Below are 22,210 nucleotides of genomic sequence, written 5' to 3' on the forward strand. Positions count from 1 at the left end.
AAAAAAAAAAAAAAAAAAGGTGGGTAAATGGCATGAACAGACACTTCTCAAAAGAGGATGAAGCTATATGGCTGCCAACAGACATATGAAAAAGTGCTCACTCACTCATCATCAGAGAAATTCAAATCAGAACCACATTGAAATACTACCTAACCCCAGTAAGAATTACCATTATTAATAAAACAAACAACAGATGCTACGAGGATGCAGAGAAAAGGGAACTCTTCTACACTGCTGGTGGGAATGCAAACTAGTTCAATCTCTGTGGAAAACAGTGTGACGATTTCTAAAAGAACTAGAAATTGACCATCTATATGACACAGCAATCCCCCTACCGGGAATATTCCTGGAGGAACTCAAAGCATTCTACAAAAAAGAAACCTGTATTTGCATGTTTATTGCAGCACTTTTCACTACAGCAAAAGCCTGGAACCAACTGTGCTTCCCATTGAAACTGGATTGGACAAAAAAAAAATGTGGTACATATACACAATGGACCATCACATAGCCATAAAGAAGGAGAGACATAAGTACTTCGCAGCAACTTGGAAGGTTTTAGAGTCTATAATACTGAGTGATCTAGCACAGAAACAAAGGACAGAGTACCACAGGTTCTCACTCATATTGGACCCTGAACATTTAACATCATACTGTAAGAAAGGAATTGGCAGTAGTAGGATATTGCTGGAATGGGAGGTGACACAGCATCAGTAAGGGTACCTGATCTTCAACCAGGCAAAGTGAGGATCAAAGGGAGGCCCAAACTTTACCTATACGATGTCCACTTGTATACCTAATCCTGAATTGTACCCCACATCTTTAAAATATTATATGTATACATATATGAAAGAAAATATACTCTGAAGAGTTCAGAGTTAAAGGGGTTTCATATTTGCACCTTACTCTTTTCATTGGTATAGAAAAAAATAGTTATATGTTTATGTACTACATAGAGTATATACTATAGATGGCTACATAATATATACACTTTATATATATATATATAGTATGAATACATATATGCTATATATTTGTTATAATACACATATATAGATACCTATTTAGCTACGTATCTATCAATTAAAAAACCATCTGACTAAAACTGTGACTAAAACTGTCATCAAAAACAAAGAAAGTAAAAAAACTATCATAGACTAGAGGAGACTGAAGAAATAGGATAACTAAAAGTAGTATAATATTCGAGATGGGGATCTGGAATAAAAGTGGGTATACGGTAAAAACTTTTAAAACCTGAATGAAATATGGATTTGAGTCACTATTAGTGAAGCAATGTTGGCCAATTAATTGTTATAAAAAATTCACTAGACTCTGTTAATATTTTAACAATTGGGGAACTGGATATGATGCATATGTGGGAACTCTATTACTTGTATTAAAATATTATACAATTCTAAATAGTCCTTATATTATTTAAATAAATAATATAAACTATGATCATGTAGACCATTCTCATGGTCATTTTCATCATAACAAAGTTCTAGATTTGAACATATTTATTATGAGAAAAATAGTATTTTTAAACATAATAGATTATTACTTATATTACATATAATTTTATACATATAATTGCATTGAACCATTTGTTTGCCAAAATATTAAATAAAGTATATTTAAAGTGAGAAAGAGAGCAAAAAAGAGAGGAAAAAAGAGATTCTTATGCTTTTCTATTCTTTCATTTAGCTGAAGTTCAGTTTTTGTTTCCTGCTAACTGATAAGATCATTAATAATCATTCTTTTAAGATTATTCAATGATAGCAAAAACATTTTAGAATGGAATTTTTAAAAATTCTGAGCAAATGGATGTAGTGGGTATTATGTCAGGAGAAATAAGCATTATAGCACTTCTAGAGTAAAATAAACCAGCATGTAATACCCAATAATATGAAAGTCCCTTTATGGCATGTTAACAATTATGCATGTAGTTGGGCAGGATGTTCATCTTGATATGTTTGCCATTCCATTACCTTTTAGATTTTTTAAATGAATTTGTGAACTTTCTATAGAAAATGTATTAAAGACTATATATGCATAGGACTATCAATTTTTCTTACTGCATAATCACATCTGCTTTTCTAGCCTCTGATTTTGATTCTGTGTCATCATAAATAAGGTATTTTACAATGTCCCCTCATGATGCATTGAGAAGGAATTTTTGGTTATCAATCTCACAAAGTCTGATGAGAATAAAAATGAGAATCTTTGTTGATTTCAAGTTTAAAATTTATCATAATAAAAGTGCTCTTCTGTGGCCGGGCTCGGTGGCTCAGCCTGTAATCTCGCGCCTTGGGAGGCTGAGGTGAGTGGATTGCCTGAGTCCACGGGTTCGAGAACCTCCTGGGCAACTTGGCGAGACCTCATCTCTACAATAAATCAAAAAATCAGCCAGGCGTGGTAGCGCGTGCCTGTAATTCCAGCTACTCCGAAGGCTGAGGTGGAAGAATCGCCGGAGCCCAGCAGGTCGAGGCTGTAGTGGCCGGGAGTGGCCACTGCACTCCGGTCTGGGTGACAGAGTGAGACTCTAACTCAAAAAAAAAAAAATGCCCATATGTGATTAAAATAAAGTTCAAAACTATATTTACTAGCCTGTATGGTAATAGGACTTAGTCTTTTTAATTTTTATTATCCCACTATGCTAACATTTTTTCTCTTAGTTCAAAAATATAACTGACAAAAATAAATGGAATAAATATGAGGCATATGATTGTCACATAAAAGAAAGTGGTAAAAACAAAAACAAAGTTATCCCTTGGAATATGTTTGGTACTGATTTCAGGATTCCTGTGTATACCAAAATCTGCACATACTCAAGTACTTCCAGCTGCCTAGAGATATCAGCCTATATAAAAACTCAGTCATCCTAATACATGCAGGTTTCCTATTTATGAACACTGGGTTTGCCATCTGTGTTTGGTTGAAAAAACAACCAAAAAGCTGTATAAACGGACCTGAACAGTTCAAATCCATGTTGCCCTAGAATCAACTGTAAAATTTAATGTAATATTTCACCAAAATAAAAAAACTTCATGGTGACAATATTTAGTTGTATTTTCCTTTGAGAATAAGATTTTGAGAATCATGACTGGATGAAAATGGAGACTGCTGAATACAATTAGAAACTTCATTGTCATCATTGTTCTTTCCATGCAGTGGGTGCTATGTACTCATTGTGGCCAGCACTACTGGTTTCACTTTACATTCTCTATATCCTTTAATCTTCAATAATTACCCCAAAATCAATATATTATATTTTTGAGGAAACCAAGCCTATTGGAAATTAATCAATATTCCATGATTACAAAAGGACCTTCCAAATCGGAATTTATTCATAAAAAATTGTATATTTATTCTAATATATTTAAACTTCAGTAACCTTCAAAGAACTCTCTGTTTGATTCAATAAAACCATTGAGATGCTTCTTTCCCTGCTCAAAACAGTTTCAAACTTGTAAATTTGATGTCTTTTAGTGCTTCTGCCATTTTTTGTTTCACCTATTTCACACCTGCAAAACATTTCTTTCCCTTTAAGGACTTTTTTCATTGGGGAAACAACAACAACAAAAAATCACTGAGGGGTGAGATCAGATGAATAGGGAGGGTAGGGCATGGGAGTAGTGCTGTTTTTGGTTAAAAAGCAAAACGAAACAAAAAATTAAAAACAAAATCCACCTAATGCTCAGCGTGTGGGAGCAGGTACATCGTCATGGTGGAAGAACCAGCCACCTGTTTGCCACAACTTGGGATGTTTCTTCCACAGATCATGATGTAACCTTCTCAATCTTCTAAATACAATCTTTAGTTGTCCGTTTGATCCAGAGGAACAAATTCTGAGTGTACTACATGGGACCCTCCCTCCGAAAGATAATTCCATTTTTTGTTTCAGGTTCCCCTTCATATATACCTCGGAAGTGATCACCTTAAAACTGAAAACACGATCATGTGATTTAAAAGGTTGTCCTCTTTCCTCATAACACATAATATATGATTATTTTACTACCCTGAATGAAGATGATAATTTAGACTAAAATAGGTGTAACTTTTTTTGAAATTAGTGTTAATACTTATAATTATGGTCCTAACTTCTTCATTCTTGCAGAAAACATTATTTTAGGACATAGAAAATAAATATAGATTTTAGAAAATTATATGGAATTTCCTCTATGCTCTCAAGCCCTATCATTCCTTTGTATGATGCATTTCTACAATATGGTGATGAAGCACTCTGTTTTAGAGTGTGATTTCTAGCTTAGATGTGCCAGTGAGATCATGGGCAAATTAATGAATGCTTCTATATTTCTAAACTTTCTCATCTGCAAGTGAAAATAATGAACATACATAGTCTGAGTCTGTGTGTAGGCAGGTATAAGTTTTACATGACCTAATTCATGAAAAACACAGATTTTGCCACACAATGCTTTTAATAGATGACATTTAAATGGTAATTATTAATATGAATTTATGATTGTAATCTGCCTTTCTTTTATTCAATATCAACAGATATTATGCCACAAAATTGGTAAACATGCAGAAATATTACTACACAAAAATTTTGGATAAGAACAAATTTAAAATTGTTCTGATATGTAATTAGTTCCAAATGAGCATGCCTAATGATAAAAAGTGTAAAAAAAAACCCACTAAGGTTATTATAAATCTGAAATTTTCAGTAATTTGAGCTGTTAAGCACCATAATATTCAATAAACTTGCAATGTCAATATTTATAATAAAAGTGATTGTTCCTGAAACCCAAGGTTATTTCAACCACTAATAGTCACCTTCTTAAATTGTGACATTTTAAATTTAGATTTATGAAGCATTCTTTAAAGTTTTATGTTGTTAGGAATGAAAAGAAATAGAACTTGATCAAACACAAATTTTTTAAGCTGTGAAGCTCTTGGGATCCTTTGCATTGAGGCGCATAAAGTTGTGCTGCTAGGAAAAGCTTAGAGAAAGAATGAGAAAGAAAGCGAGAGAAGGACGTATTTGGCCAAGGGGGATTCATATTAATGTTGCTTAATATGACTTGAGTTTTTCTGGGACATGAAAAGCAGGGTAAAATAATCTCAAGAGGCTTAATAGTCATACCATGAATAAATACATAATTTCTCCCTAGTGTTTTGTAAAAATGACCATAATTCACCTAATTCATATTTGTCAAATTTAAACCAAATGTTTTTTGTTGTTGTGTTGTTTTAATCTATGTATGTTATTACCATAATGTGGAGAACTTGTTTTTAAAAAAATTTTATTATGTTAATATTTGTTTGTAAATTTAACCCCAAACAAACTCTTACTTTCTGTCTCAGAAACATCAAGGTAGATATATATGTTAAATGATATTTTCCTATTTTATGATTGTACCATTTATAATTCATTGATAAGTCTACTTATAGTAGTACTTCTACAGTGTGTCAGGTACTGTTCTACACAATTAAAATGAAAAAGAAAGTGCCAGCTTTAATGCAGTGTCAATATCACTAGGATAGATGTATAATAAACAAATACATATGTAATATAGTATGTACATAAGTGGTATAAAGATAACCAGCTTCAGATTCTTTGTTAAAATAGTTACAATACATGCAGGTCATATGTTATATAGTGAAAATTTGTGGGATGTTTCTATTTCTGTTTTAAAACAGATTGCATGTATTCCTTCAACTCCATGAGATAGGCATTCTAATATTGTTCTGATTTTCAGGTAGAAAATTGGAAGAACAGAAAACTTGAAACAAAATATTTTTGAAAAACTAAATGCAACGTACAAATGGTAAATTGGACCTAGTATCACTGGACATTTGGATTGTGTCCAGATTTTGGCTACTATGAAAAATCTACAGTTAATTTTCCTATGCATGTTGTTTGATGGGCATGGGCACTACTTTCTTTGGGTTCTATACCAAAGAGTAAAATTGCTTAGTCAGCGTATCTGCCTGTTCAGGTTTCGTAGACATTGCAACGGATTTTCAAAGTAATAGTTCCATTTTACGTATATACCAACATTGTATAAATGTTGTAGTTATTCCATATCTTTACCAAAATATGGAACTAACTACATGTCCTTTCAATTAAAAACTTAATTAAAATTAGAATAAATTGATATAAATTTAACTACAGTTATAACTACAGTGTATCACTTTTTAAGAATTCATTTGCTATTTGTTGCTAGTCTATACAAAATGTTTCTCTTTTTAAAAATATTTACCTCGTCAACAGTAAACTAAGTCAACTCCCTTTTTAACTATAACAATTTATCTGTAAATACTGTTGGGTTATTCACCACATAACATAATCTTATTTGTAAATAATCAGTGTTGTATGCTATTTCTAAATATATGGAGTATTTCTAGTTTGTTTTCTTTTTTTTTTTTAAGTTGGAGTCTCACTCTGTCACCCAGACTGGAGTGCAATGGCACGCTTCCGATCACCAGAGCCTCGACCTGCTGGGCTCTGTCAATCCTTCCGCCTCAGCCTTCCAAGTAGCCGGAATTACAGGCGTGCACTACCACGTTCGGCAATTTTTAAAAATTTATTTATTGTAGGGATGAGGTCTCGCCAAGTTGCCTGGGTGGGTCTCGAACCCTCGGGCTCAGGCAATTCACTCACCTCAGCATCCCAAAGCACTGGGAATACAGGCTAAGCCGACGAACCCGGACTGTTTTCATTTTTTATGTTCAATTTTATGATGATTAGAAAATATTTTCTGAATAATTACAGCCAATAACTTGGGATGTATTGTTGATACCTCCTTGAAAGTCCAGCATTTGGTAAACTCTTACAAATATTTCATGTGCTTGAAAATAATAAACTCTATAGTTGTCAGATGCAGTGTTTTATCAGAACACACCAGATTAATCTTTCTGATTTAAATGTTCATACCTTGTCTTTCCTTATTCTTCTTTTTTCCCTGTTTATTTGAACATTTACTAAGATAATTTTATTTTTTAACCTAAGCTGAGAACTTTTGTCTTTCAATTTCGGCATTTTGTTCATTTATTTTTAACACAATTACTGGCACATTTTTATTTCAGTCTACTCCCTTAAGTGCATATATTTTGTCCCGCTAGTTTTCTTGTATTTAGTTCTCTGTTTCTTTGCCTTACTCTGATTGATTAATATATATATATAAAACATATTTGTAAGTAATTACTTTATTTGCTTTCTAGACAATGAAGAATCTAAAGTATATTTATTGATCATCTCAATGTATAGCTATAGTGTTCTCATATTTTAATTATATAGCTACATGTGAAATGTATGTATTCATCAAAATAAACTATTATTAATGTTTTATATAGTCATTATTCATTGAAATTTACTCAGATATATATTCATACTTTTAATTGTCTTCATTTTTTCTTCAAGATTGAAAAATAGGTTTATTTATTTATTTTTATTGACAGTTTTGTTTTGTTAATTTGCTCATTTATGTATCTGTATATGATTAGTTCTAGTCATCTTTAGAAGAATAATTGGTACAAGTTGGTTAATTACGAATTACAAATTGCTCATCAGAAGCAGAAGCCCTTCATGTTTTGTAAGACTGGGAGTGATGATAATTATATGAATCTAAACCTCCCATAATAACTACGTAGAGTGTAAATAGAATGACAAGAATCCCAAGGCAGTATAACAGAAACACACTGAAGTAGGTATTTACTGTCCTTCAGAAGAAGGAAAGGGAGGAAATACAATTTGTTTGCATTTTAATGTGTTATTGTTCAATTGTAAAAAAATAATATATATTTAACTGTTCTATTAAGTAGAAAGAATGGAAGTGAGCATAAAGACCAGACAAACTCAAATAGCTGATACTGACCTCAAAGGTTGAGTCATAGCTTTATTCTAGGATTTCTAGCATTCAGTTGTTTCCCTCAAGAACCTCTGAAGCTATATCCCATTTGGGCATTTTGATGAGTCTGTAGGGTGGGGATGAAGCTCCGTTCCAATTTATCTTGCAGGAATTTCCTAGACACTAAGACTTGATTTGCCAGTTTAGCAACCTTTTACTTGAAGGAATGGAGTTAAGAATGAAAGGCAGCCGGGTTCGGTGGCTCAGCCTGTAATCCCGCGCCTTTGGGAGGCTGAGGTGAGTGGATTGCCTGAGCCCGTGGGTTCGAGACCCACCTGGGCAGCGAGACCTCATCTCTACAATAAATCAAAAAATCAGCCAGGCGTGGTAGCGCATGCCTGTAATTCCGGCTACTTGGAAGGCTGAGGTGGAAGGATCGCCAGAGCCCAGCAGATCGAGGCTGCCGTGGCCGGAAGCGGCCACTGCACTCCAATCTGGGCGACAGAGTGAGACTCCAACTCAAAAAAAAAAAAAAAAAAAATGAAAGGGAAGAAAATGCTCACATTTTCAGAATCCTTTAGTTTTACTAAAGGATTTACTGGTTCACTTTATAAAACTTCTTCAAGTGATTATTAAAATTTAAAAATGTCAAACAAGTTAATGGTTTTTAAAAAAATTAAAAATTAACATGAAATTTGACTTGAGGTACTAACAGACAGAAATAATTAAGTCTTTTATTTCTTTAATGTCTCAATTAAGACTTTTATCATCTCTATATCACTGTTCTATATCTTATTCCCTTTTCTGAAAGGAATCCTGAAAAATAGCTCATATTTACTACTTCAATTTCCTTACTTTCAATACACTTAAAAATTATTTTTATTTGTTTTAAAGATGTGGTGTACAACTCAGCATTAGATAGATACGTGGTCATCAAACAGGTAAAGTTTCAACCTCCCGTTGGTCCCCACTTTGCCTGGTTTGAGGTCAGGCACCTTTATTAATGCTGACAATTTCCTATTACTGCCAATTCCTTTCTTATAGTATTATGATAAATGTCCAGGGTCTGCTTATGAGTGAGAACATAAGGTACTCTGTTCTTTGTTTCTGTGATAGATCACTGAGTATTATAGACTCTAAATCTATCCAAGTTGCTGTGAAGTCCATAATTTTGTCCTTATTTATGATTGTGTAATATTCCATCATGTATAAGTACCACTTTTTTTTTTTTTTTTTTTTTTGAGTTGGAGTCTCACACTGTCACCCAGACTGGAGTGCAATGGCACGCTCCCGGCCACCACAGCCTCGAACTGCTGGGCTCTGGTGATCCTTTCCGCCTCAGCCTTCCAAGTAGCCAGAACTACAGGCATGTGCTACCATGCCTGGCTAATTTTTGATTCGTTGTAGAAATGAGATCTTGCCAAATTGCCTGGGTGTGTCTCGAACCTGAGGGTTCAGGCAATTCACTCACTTCAGCCTCCCAAAGTGCTGGGATTACAGAAGTACCACATTTTTTCTTTATCCAGTTCACTTTTGATGGACTACATGGTTGGTTTCTGCTATTGTGAGTAATGTTGCAGTAAACATGCATGTATCTTTTTTATAGAATGATTTGAGTTCCTCCAGGTATATTCTCAGAAAGGGATTATAGAGTTGTATGGAAGGTTGAATTTTAGATTTTTTAGTAATCACCAGACTGTTTCTCACAGAGGTTGTATTAGTGTACACTCCCTTCAACAGTATAGAAGCATTCTCCTTTCTCTGCATCCTCTCCAGAATCTATTGTTTTTTGAGTTATTGACAATGAAGAGCACCCAGATCAACTGGTCTCAGACCACAAATGGAGAGAAAAAGGAATAGCTGGAAAAGATGAGTAAGAATCAATACACTTCTTAATTTAACAGAATTTGCCTTTAACCTGTATTAATTTACTGCACTAGTGATTGAATTTTTAAATTTAGTGATAATGCTCACCTTATTCTCTTGTTACTCCTCCATCTCTATTTCTTGTTTGATTTAAATATCTTTCTGTTTCTCACTTTTCAAAATACTTCATCCAATTATCATTAGTGCCCATTCATTTATTTAATCCTTGAGAGAATCTGATGAACCCCACAAATTGTCTTATTGGAAATGGGATATGCACAAATATAGCTACTCTTTGGCAGATTATTTAATTTTCTTCCCCTTAGCTCCTACTATCCATGATATGTCCTGCAAGAAAATCAAACACTTCATCTAGGAAATCTTACTTTAGTTGACTTACTTATGAATCACAGACATTTAGCTCTATAATAAGCCTTTCAAGTTCTGAAGATACTCTATGCTAGGGTGTTACAATGGAATATTTCACAGATACCAAAATTAATCAAATTCTCCCTAAACTGCAAATCCTTCTCCACAGAGTGCTTGTCTCTAATATGTTTCCTCGTTAGGTTCCATTGCTATATTCTAAGCCAATATCTGGGTATGAATGTATACAATGCATAGAGTATCTATACTGCTTTTCCTCTTTGACGCTCTACAATCAACCAGTTTTTCATTACCATGAAGTTATCCACCTAAATGTGCTTCCAGTATGCCCTCTTTGTCCAATTCCACTCAATTTACCTGCCTATTTTCATCTCACTTCCTTCAAGCATTCTGCATCCAGCTGTAAGAAGGAAGTCGTAGAAATGCAAATCTGAATGCACTTGCTTTTGCTTTAACCCATTAACTGTTACCATATTGCTCCCAGGTCATTTTTAGAAGAGATGGTATCTTACAACACCTGGTTCCTACTTCATTCTCTATTGTAACCAGTTTTTTTAAAAATTTTAAGTAGGTTATAGAGAATTTATTATAATTAAGTTAATGGCAATTCAGGGAGAAAACTCCACTAAGTTAAGCAAAAATTAAGTGATAAAAATTGTTCAACAAATAAATTCAAATCACCTTCATGAGATAAAAAAGTTGTTAATAGACACAAAGTATATATGTCTTACTAATATAAGATCATGTTATGAAGATTGCTATACTAGAGAGGCATTAAATTTTTAATAATATGCTTTTGATTATGTTGAATTTTAATTGATTGTCTTTTTTAGAACAAAAATCATTGATTATTGGAAATTTCTTTAGGTTCAACAATTTATTTCTGAATTGTAGTTCTCTAAGTTTCTAACTGTGTTCATTTACATACTTTCATATGTATATATACACACACATAGGCATACCTTGCTTAGTGTGCTTCATTTTATTGTATTTTACAGATACTACATTTTTTACAAATTGAAGATTAGTGGCAAACTTGTGTTTAGCAAGTCTATCTGACCCATTTTTTTCAACAGCATGTACTCACGCATGTCTCGTCACATTTTGATAATTCTTGCTAGTATTCTAGCTGTTATGGTGATATGTGGTCAGTGATGGTAGATGTTACTATTGTAATTCTTTTGGAACACCACAAACCACATCCATATACAATAGCAAATTTGATAGATAAATGCTGTATGTGTTCTTACTACCCAATCAACTGTCTATCCTCCCATCTATTTATTTTTAGAGTCACCCTTTTCCTAGAGATGTAACAATATTAAAGTCAGGTCAATTAATGACCATATAATGGCCTCTAGGTGTTCAAGTGAAAGAAAGATTCACACGTCTCACACTTTAAATCAAAAGTTAGTAATAATTAAACTATGCTAGGAAGGTCTAATCTAGATTTCTTATACAAAGCAGGTAAGTTGTGAATGCAAAGAAAAAGTTCTTGAAGGTAGTTGAAAGTGTCACTCCAGAGACTATATGAATGATGAGAAAGTAAAAACCCTTATTGTTGATGTGGAGGAAGTTTTAGTGGCATAGATAGACAATCAAATGAGCCACAAAATTCCCATAAGTCAAAGCCTAATCCAGAAGAAGGTCCTAACTTTAATTCTTTGAAAGGTGTGAGAGATAGGAAAGCTGAAGAAGTGGGAAGTTAATCCCAACCCTCATGAATGACTTTGAGGGGTTCAAGAATAAAAGTTAGCAATTAGCAGAAATTGGTTCATGAGACTTAAAGAAATAAGTCATCTCTATAACATAAAAATGCAAGGTGAAGCAGCAAATGCTGATAAAGTGCAGCAAGTTCTCCAGAAGAGATTAAAGTTGGTTTTATGCCTGCTAACCACGTTCATTCTGCAGCCCATCAATCAAAGAATAATTTTGAATTTCAAGCTTTATTATTTAAGAAATATATTTCATAAGGCTTCAGATGCCACAGATAGTGATTCCTTTGATAAATCTGGGCAAAGTAAATTGAAAATCTGGAAAGTATGCACCATTCTATATGCCATTAAAAACATTGGTGATTCATGGGAGAAGATCAAAATATCAGTGTTAATAAAGTTTATTCCAATGGCAAAAGATGACATTGAAGGGTTCAATACTTCAGTGGAGGAAGTTACTGCATATGTGAAATAAATAGCAAAAAAACTAGAATTAGAAGTGGAACCAGAAGATGTGACTGAATTACTGCATCTTCATGATCAAACTTGAATGGAGTTGTTTCTTATGGATGAGCAAAGAAAGTGGTTTCTTGAAATGGAATATACTGTGGACATGATAAATATGCTGTGGACATGGTGGAAAGAAAACGAAAACTTTAGAAAGTCAGATCAATTTGGTTTAAAAGCATTGGCAGGGTTTGAAAGGATTAAATCCAACGTAAAAATTCTACTGTGGGGAAAATGATATCAAACAGCATCGCATGCTACAGAGAAATCTTTTGTGAAAGAATCAAATAATAATGCAAATTTTACTTTTCTTTTATTTTCAGAAATTGCCACAGATACCCCAGCTTTCAGCAACTGCTTCCCTAATCAGTCAGAAGCTATCAACATTGAGGTCAGAACTTTTACCAGAAAAAAATATGACTCACTGTAGGCTGAGATTGATAGCATATTTTAGCAGTAATATAATTTTTAATTAAAATATGTACATTTTTTATATAATGCTATTGTACATTTACCAGACTACAGTATGGACATTATTTTTAGATGTACTTAGAAACCAAAAATATATATGGCTTACTTTTTCTGGACCCAAAGCTGCCATATCTCATAGACATGCTTGTGTACACACATACCATGTATAATTCTGTCTTTAAAGTTAATGAACCAAATCATATACATATTGTCTATAACTATTTAACATTTTACTCTTTCTCAAATAGAATGATAATGGGAGCCAGCAAACTTTTCTATGTTCTATAAATATCATAAATATTTCCAGTTTTGGGGGTCACACTGGTTTTGTCACCATTACTCAATTCTGCCATTATAGCACATACACAGCTAAGACAACACAAAATGTATGATCATGGCTATGTTGCGATATACTTTTATTTATTGTCACTGAAATTTGAAAATTGTACCATTTTACATGTCTCAATATCTTATCCTTCTTATTTTTCTCAACCATTTAAAAATATAAATTTTATCTAAGTTCAAAAGCCTTACAAAAACAAGTGGCAGTGGACCAGATTTGGTTTGTGAACCACAGTTTACCTAATAATATAAACCTCAAAAAGCTGCCCAATAATCACTGAAGGATGATTAGTTGAAACACAGATTTTTTTACTTTAATTTCAAACCACCATAAAAAAATAATTTACATTAAAGCACCATCATTACAAATGTGTATATCTTGTAGGCAAAATATAATCTCATTATTAAAAACTTGAAAAAATTGCAAAATTTAAACCGGACTTGGTGACTCAACCTGTAATCCCATGCTTTTGGGAGGCTGAGGTGAGTGGATTGCCTAAGTCCGCAGGTTCGAGATCCACCTGGGCAACTTAGCGAGACCTCATCTCTACAATAAATCAAAAAATTAGCCGGGCGTGGTAGCGCGTGCCTGCAGTTCCAGTTACTTGGAAGGCTGAGGCAGAAGAATCGCCGGAGCCCAGCAGGTCGAGGCTGCGGTGACCAGGAGCGGTCACTGCACTCCAGTCTGAGCAACAGAGTGAGATTCCAACTAAAAAAAAAAAAAATTGCAAAATTTAAAACTGACTAATGATTCTACAACCCTAACTCAGCCACTATTCACCCAACATAAGCCAATTTTATATTACCCATATAACTTTTTATCTTTAGTGCAATATCTAAAGAAAAGATATTACAAATTTATAAATTTAGCAAAAATGAGATTTTTACCTCTAAAGTATTTATTTAAATAGAAGAATATTAATCCAAATATTTATCATAATTATTTAAGAAAATTACTTAAGAAGCCATATAGGGACTTAAGAACAAATAAATCCCAAATTAATATAATGAATGAATCATTAAAATGCATATTGTTATACAATATAAAGTATAAGAATAGATTTTATTGAATATTTTAATTTTCTGCACACTGGATATTTTGTTATTGATATTTCAACCTAAGTAAAGAATCTAACAAAGTAAAAAGTGAAACTACAGAAAAATATGGCACACTTAATCTAAACAACATTATGGACTAGTAAGATATCAAGAATAGCTTATGTTCTAGAAAAAAATAGTCTACATATAAGCTTTTCATTTTTAGAAACTGCACAAAATGAATAATTATACAAATCAAATTGAGACTAATTTTAATTAGTCTCAATTTGAAATGAGGATGAGAAAATACCATTTCAAAAAGTATAACTTATGTAATACAATCAAATTGTATACTGCTTTTAATCTATAAAGAATTATAGACGCTATTGCTGTAAGCACATTTTCAAAGCAAAATCAAAGAACATATAAAGTTTATCTAACCTGTAAGTTATGAATTTAAAATAACTCAAAACTTGAATTCTGAAAGAAAGCATTGCTTAAAGATCTACTGCCAAGCAATGTAATTGTCCAAAATATAAGCATAGCAGAGCTGAAGCATATAAAACAAAACAGTACATTTCATGAATAATATTGAAATTTACAATAATGAATAGATTACATTATCCTCAATGGTTGATGTTGATTATGATATATCTGCTGTAGATCATACTCATGTAAAGTAGGTGGTACAAAAATAGTCTATTAAATTACATATTGATCAAAAGATCCTATTTGTGGTCACAGCACTATATAAAGTTTACTCTAAGAACTTCCTTTTAGATATATAGTTCATACTTCAGCTGCGAGTCTATATATGGTGATTATAACTACATTTTCTGACTTTTGACAGAACTGGGTTAAAAAATCTTAATTTTATCATCAACTGGATAAAATTGGAAAATTATGTGACCTCTCAAGTCTCAATTTTCTCATCTCTAAAACAGAAATGTTACTTCCTTGTAAGTCTACGTGAAAACTAAGTGTAGTGTTAACAAGAAAGAGTTTAGCACAATGTTCATGATCCAAAAATATCTCCATAATTGTTACATTTTGATTTACTTTAATATACTATAGCTACTACACACTATTAGAGATCTTTACATTTCCATTGTGCTTGTCTCTAGGTGATAAAATTAACAAATTAATGTTATTTGAAAAATTTTGCTTCTGCAAAGGAGTCCTTTAAAACCAAGACATATATAACTCCTATATTAACTCAAGAAAAATTATTCACAGGCCCATGGAAACAGTATGTCTTCCTCAACTTTCCTTTATTTATATCAAAAGAAATTTTAAGGAATGTAATCCAATCCAAAAATCTGACATCACTGTCAGGAAAGATTTATCTTCCAGAAATTGCTTAGGAATGATCAGCAACAGTTGAACCTTGCAATTTGTTCTTGAAACCAATCAGACTACTTAATGATATGGTTGTTCAAAATTAACTGAATCTCCAATTACCCAAAGACATAAAAATACTTGCAACGCCATTTTTTGTTCACAAAAAAATTATAAACATTGTTATAATCCTTGCTCAATATTTAGATACAGGCGTTAATAATGTTTTGGTGAATTCTTGACAAATTACTACAAGAAGGTGTTTATAGAAATATAAGAGGGTAGCATTTAATGCATTTTTAAAAGCGATGATTATGACTATACTATTATGACATAATACCATGAACATAAACCTTAATATTTATTTCTAAAATTGGGTATTTGAAAGTAGTTATAATTTAGAATACTAGGATTTCTATTAATAGTAGTAAAAGGATGATTGATTTAAGGATTTGGGATTTATTATCAACTTTGGGGAAAATTTATTCTATAATCATCAATTTATACTATTGCTCCAGGTCCCTGTTTTCTCATAGTGAATAAAAAAGTGACTAATCAGAACTTTAAGTCTGGAAGCTTGTTTTATAAATCTGTGATAATGACTTTATATGTCCTTTTTTTTTTTTTTTTTTAAGTTGAATTCTCACTCCATCGCCCAGATTGGAGTGCAGTGGCAAGATCCCGGCCACCACAGCCTCAACCTGCTGGACTACGGCGATCCTTCTGCCTCAGCCTTCCAAGTAGCGGGAACTACAGGCGCATGCTACCACACCCAGCCAAATTTTTTGATTTATTGTAGAGACGAGGTCTCGCCAAGTTGCCCAGGCGGGTCTCGAACCCACGGACTCAGGCAATCCACTCACCTCAGCCTCCCAAAGCATGGGATTACAGGCTGAGCCACTGAGTTTATATGTCTTTTATATTTTAATAAAGTGTGAAATATTTTGACATCAACAATCTATTAAATCCTGAATGATAATTTTTTTGAAAAACATTTAGAGCTTTTGAATTTTAATTGCAAAAACTTAATTGTTTTGCAATAAATGAAGAAATACTATAAACATATTTTGCAATGTCACACAGAATAATACCTATATCATTTAATTTTATTATACAGACAGCATGGTAGATAGAAGAGACAAGGATATATTTGTGTACACATACACACATATACATACATGTATATATAATTTTAATTTATTTTCCCATAGAGAATTTATGTCAGTTAAACTAAAAACTAGCACCATGGAAGAACTACTGAAATTGAAAAATGAAATAAATAGCTAAATTATAATTTTTTCTTGTGATGCTGTTTTGAGCTAAATATGCCTTTGATTTGTTTCCAAGAAAATAGATATGAGACAATATTGACAAAATTAAAGGTGAAATCATCAGGCACACACATTCTATATTATCAGACCACAGAAGATATGACCATAATGTTAGTAGAATAGGATTGCTTCAGGTTTCTATAGGGAAATGTATTGAGATCAACTTCTTGTTTGTTGTTGTTTTTTTGGTTTTTGTTTTTGGTGTTGTTTGTTTGTTTTTAGTTGGAATCTTACTCTGTCACCCAGACTGGTTGTGTAGTGGCTGCTCCCAGCCACTGCAGCCTCGACCTCATGGGCTCTGGCGATCCTTCCGCCTCAGTCTTCGAAGTAGCTGGAACTACAGGCGCGCGCTACCACACCCGGCTAATTTTTTGATTTATTGTAGAGATGAGGTCTCGCCAAGTTGTCCAGGTGGGTCTCGAATCCACGGGCTCAGGCAGTTCACTCACCTTAGCCTCCCAAAGCATGGGATTACAGGCTGAGCCACCAAGCTTGGCTGAGAGAAACTTCTTAGGACAACCATATGTGGAGAATTTTGTAAAAGAAGCTAGTCTCTTGAAACAACGTTTTATGATCAAATATTTAACTTTTCTAAAATTCAATAGCCTAATTGCTATTTATTCAGATGCTATAGGAGTTTAGGGTTTGGAGATATTGAAATTCAATAAATGTGGATAGTCAGGGACTACTTCATGAAAATAGAACTTGAGTTAAACTTTAAAAGGTGAATGAAACTTGGAGATTTGCAAAGTGGAAAGGCTCTCATTCTAAGTAAAGTGAACAGTGTGAGCAAAGTCCAAGCAATGGAAATATTTATAAGACATGAGGAAATTAATCTCCATAAAATGAGGCATTATCAGCAATAATTTGAAGTTAAGAATACATTGACAAATGGTCAGATAATGGAAGGCCTTGAAAGTCTGCCAGAAGAGGTGGCCTTTTCCCACCTGACAATAATGAGAAATTACATAATTTTTAAACAGTGGAGTTACATGATTAAAATGACATTCGAGAAAGTTATTTTTTAACAAGACACCAAAAAGACTGGAAGGTGAAAATAGTCACATCACATACGATGCCTTGAAATTCAAACTGAATTTCATAAATTTCTGTAAGAAATATGAACTATATGCAGAGATCCAGGAGCAGTTAAATATGGCACAAAACAGATTTTCTAAGTAGATTTTTTGCCTAAAGTAATTCATCTATTAGTTTATACTGAAATGAAATTAGCACTCAACCAAGCCAAACAAATCTAATTCAAATACTACACTTTAGATGCCAAAATAAGATGATCTATATACATGTAAAACTAGTACTGGGCAATTAATTAGCATCTATCATTATAGTAGAAACTTGTTAAGCAAAAGTAACTCAAAGAGGTTAAGCATTGTAGGAAGTCTCAGATTATGTCAAATGTAATTTCTTCAAATTGCTATGACTAGAAGAATAAATAAAATGTATTTTTAGTAATTTCAAATGTAGAGGTTACAATTACAATGATCTGTTGAATATATTCAAATGATCTGTTGAATATATTCAAATTACACTGATTTTCTACTATAAAGTAGGTACATATTTCTTAAGATAAAAAATTCATCTTGGAGGTAAAGATGATATTCTCAAATATGTTCTACCACATTAACATAATTCTTTTTTTTGGTTTGTCTAAAGTACATATAATATGTAATATTAGAGGTACTCTAGAAATAATTTTTGGCTTAATGGACTAACAAAACATTAGTAGAGTAACTATTGTTTTTTGAGGGAAGAATGTTATTGGCTAATAGATTTTTGTCCAAAGGGAAAACAAAACAAAGCAATAAACAACAAAAAACATGTTCTACAACAATGAGTATTATTGCTTTTCAATTTTTTTGTCAATTTGATCAGCATTTTCTTAAATAATTCAGTTGTGATTTATATTCAACTTTTGTGAGTATTTCAGAGCTTGTTTTTAAAATTGAAGAAATAACTTTAAATAAATAAAAGCTTAGATACTTTCTTTCGGCATTTAATTTGTATGACCACCACAGGAATACAAAGACATTAATCCAGTTTCTTATAATAATAAAAATTACTCCTGTTGTGCCTCAGTAAGAATGTACATGGATTTAAGCAATAAATTATTTCAAATGATGAAAAATAAAAAAAATCTCTTTGGTTATTATTATAAATAAATTGACTTTTTTTTAGCAGAGTGAATTCCTGAAATAATATTGGAAATTAATTGTTACTTCTAAGTATTATTTCTAAAAATGTTTTCTTGGTCTTTCTAAAACAGTTAGGCTAATTATTAGAAAGGAATAATTTACAAACATTTATAGTAAATAGTTACATATACCAATAAAAAGGACGCAGAGAGCGTAGGTGGAAACTGACCTCATTTACTGTGGCATAGTAGCTTTCATGCTTGAACGTGGGTGAGTTGTCATTCCTGTCTCTCACCACGATCCGCACTTCATGGTAGATAACAGTACCCACTTTTTTGTTGATGCATTGTACTTGAACCACAATGGAGTGTATGTTCATCGGTGGCTGCAATGCAGAAATTGAATCTTTTAAAAATACGAATCTAAACTGAAATTTCTCATCATTGTCAAAGCACTTGTTTGATCAATAACATTTTCCATTATTGTTCATTTTAAAGTTATAGTAATCTAGAAGAAATTGATCATTTTTGCATTATCAATATAAGAGAAGACAATCATAATTATTTCATTATTCAATTTTTGTATCTAAACATATGTACTTATAGTTAGTATTAAGCTCATCGTTAGAGGATAGCTAACAAATACAACCATAAAACTCGTGCTTAAATTTGATGGGATGAAATAAAGTTTGTCCCCCCACAAGTTAAAGAAGCAGTGATATCTACTTCTAACTATAAAAAGTGTTAATTAATAAATCTTTGGAGGAGATTGCATAACATTTATGCTTATTTATATTTTTGCTAAAATATTGTTTATTGCTGATAAAAATTATTGATAATCAAAATTAGAAAAGCCACAACCCACCCAAACGTACTCATTCTACACACTTAAATTCCTATTTTACAAATTTTTTCCCTCTCAAAATGTGTACCTGTCATAAACACACAAGCACAAATGGACACCATCTCATGTTTGCGATAGCATTTTGATGTATACTACTACAACGCTATGTTATGTGATTTAACAATACTTCACTGCAAACCAATTTCATGATTTATCTAAGTAATAGCTTATAACAAGTATTTCATGCTACCAATTTTTTATTATAAACAATAATTCAATACATACTACACATAAATATGTACTTACCTAATTATATTTTATAATAAATTCTTTGAAGGGGAAAAGTCATCAAAGGGGCATTTACTTACCTCTCAGGTCTCATGGCTAAGAGGCTTGTAAAGCTGGGATACACATCAATATCTATTTGACTTTAGAGTCAGAGTATTTAACACTTAAAAATATTCCCTTGTGATTGTTTAAATCTCTCTTTTTTTTTTTTGAGTTGGAGTCTCGCTCTGTCGCCCAGACTGGAGTGCAATGGCCGCTCCCAGTGATCTTTTCACCTCAGCCTTCCAGGCTCAGGTGATCCTTCCGCCTCAGCCTTCCAAGTAGCTGGAACTACAGGCATGCGCTACCACGCGCGGCTAATTTTTGATTTATTGTAGAGATGAACCTGCGAGTTCAGGCAATCCACTCACCTCAGCCTCCCCAAGTGAGGGATTACAGGCTGAACCACCGAGCCCGGTTAAATCTCTTAAACTTATAAGATATTACCTCTAAATAAAACATTTTATCAGAATGCTCTAATCTGACCACTCCTTCTTAAATAGTTTTGTCTCCAACCTTCCCCCTCCTTTCAACTTTCTTCTTCTTGATTTTTCTTTATTGAATTTCTCATTCACCAATTGTCATACTATATATTTTATATATGTGCTTCAGTTTGTCTCCCTTCACTAGACTAGAAGCTTCATAAAACTTGAATATTATTTTAGTCATCATTATATCCCTCTTTTCAGTAACTAGCACTGTATCTATGAAAGATGACACAGAATCAGTTTGCTTGGCCAATTTTAATTCTATAACCTAGCTGTACAACTCAGGGTAAGGTGCAAGATTGCCCGGTACTTAGTTTATTTATCTACAAATATGCAGATAATATTGCATAATGTGACTTGCAAACATCACATACACTTATTCTGTACTGGGCATATATTAAATATATAATGGATGCAAACTCTTTTAATTATAAAGAGCTAAATTTCCAAAAGAGTGAAAGAAATTAAATCTATAAAATATGAATTTATCATTTTAGAATATAAGATAAATCATAAAATATTTGTTATTAAACCAATTTTAAAATATAGCCATTATTGCTGGGACCTAAGATAAGTTTACTAAAACATGGCATGCCACATTTATAAATGAGAAAAAACTATATATAAACTGAAGCAAAACACTGTTTAATATAATATATTTTTATAGTTAATAAAAAACAGTACAATTTGATTTGTATCTGCTGAATAATTGTACACAGAAAGGATAAATTGAGGCTCACTGAAATATGAGGAGATGTCTCTAATGACACAGAATTCTGTGTTTTGATATATATACCATTTCATTTTTAAGTACGGATATAAATGAAGGTATTAAAGACTTTTGCATAAATTCTGGAATGTTACAAAATTAAGAAGGATATATAATACACTTAATGGCAAAAGACAAAGTTCAAATCATCTTAATAATTCAGAATAATGAGTTACGAAAGTGGCAAACGTTTGCAATAATAAATTTAAATCTCCCAATTTGTAACAGAAAACAAATCAATCACCTAAATGTAATAGATAGCAGCAAACATTAATAGGAAAATATAATTGTTAATTTTTGATTGTTAAATCTAATTTTACCTGCCAACACTGTAAATGGGTTCTAGAACATTAAAACAAACATTACATTTATTAATAATATCACATGCAAAAATAGGTGGATTACAACCGGCACCATTTTATAGATGAATAGGAAGTGAAGTCTGAAAACTTTGCAGATGTGTTGTGTAGTTAGAGGATTTTAAAGCTAAAAAAGAAAAATTGCCAAACATCAAAATGGTTGTTATGAAAATATCTGAGTTTACTTATTGTAGTTCCAGAGAGAAGAATGATGACTAAAAAGTGTTATAAAGCATGGTTTCCATATAAGTAGAAGTTTTTTCTTAATTCAAAGTAGCATAGAATAGAATGACTATTCTATAAAGCAAAACTCAGCACTGAAATAGCTACATACTTTAGGATAAAAGACAATTTAAAAAGGCTAACTCTTAGGTATTTTCTGTAATGAATTTGAATTAGATGACCTCTAATATTACTGTCAGCTTTAAAGTATTTGCTTAAATAAACTTTTTAAGGGAGGTCCTG

The 22,210-nt window shown here is 32.4% G+C and overlaps 1 protein-coding gene across 1 annotated transcript in view; it reads right to left on the minus strand.

Annotated features, from left to right (window-relative positions):
• LOC103258548 (protocadherin-15-like) overlaps positions 1-22,210 on the minus strand; it is a gene marked incomplete at its 3' end in the record, with an annotated part of 169,198 nt that overhangs the window by 139,557 nt on the left and 7,431 nt on the right. Inside the window, exon 3 of the mRNA XM_021711428.1 lies at positions 19,189-19,344. Within this exon, the coding sequence (XP_021567103.1) occupies positions 19,189-19,344 (156 nt within the window). The remainder of the gene's footprint in view (positions 1-19,188; positions 19,345-22,210) is intronic.

This window comes from Carlito syrichta, unplaced genomic scaffold, assembly GCF_000164805.1.
Source record: "Carlito syrichta isolate Samal-C Ts95f unplaced genomic scaffold, Tarsius_syrichta-2.0.1 Scaffold302281, whole genome shotgun sequence".
Taxonomy (NCBI): Eukaryota; Metazoa; Chordata; class Mammalia; order Primates; family Tarsiidae; genus Carlito; species Carlito syrichta.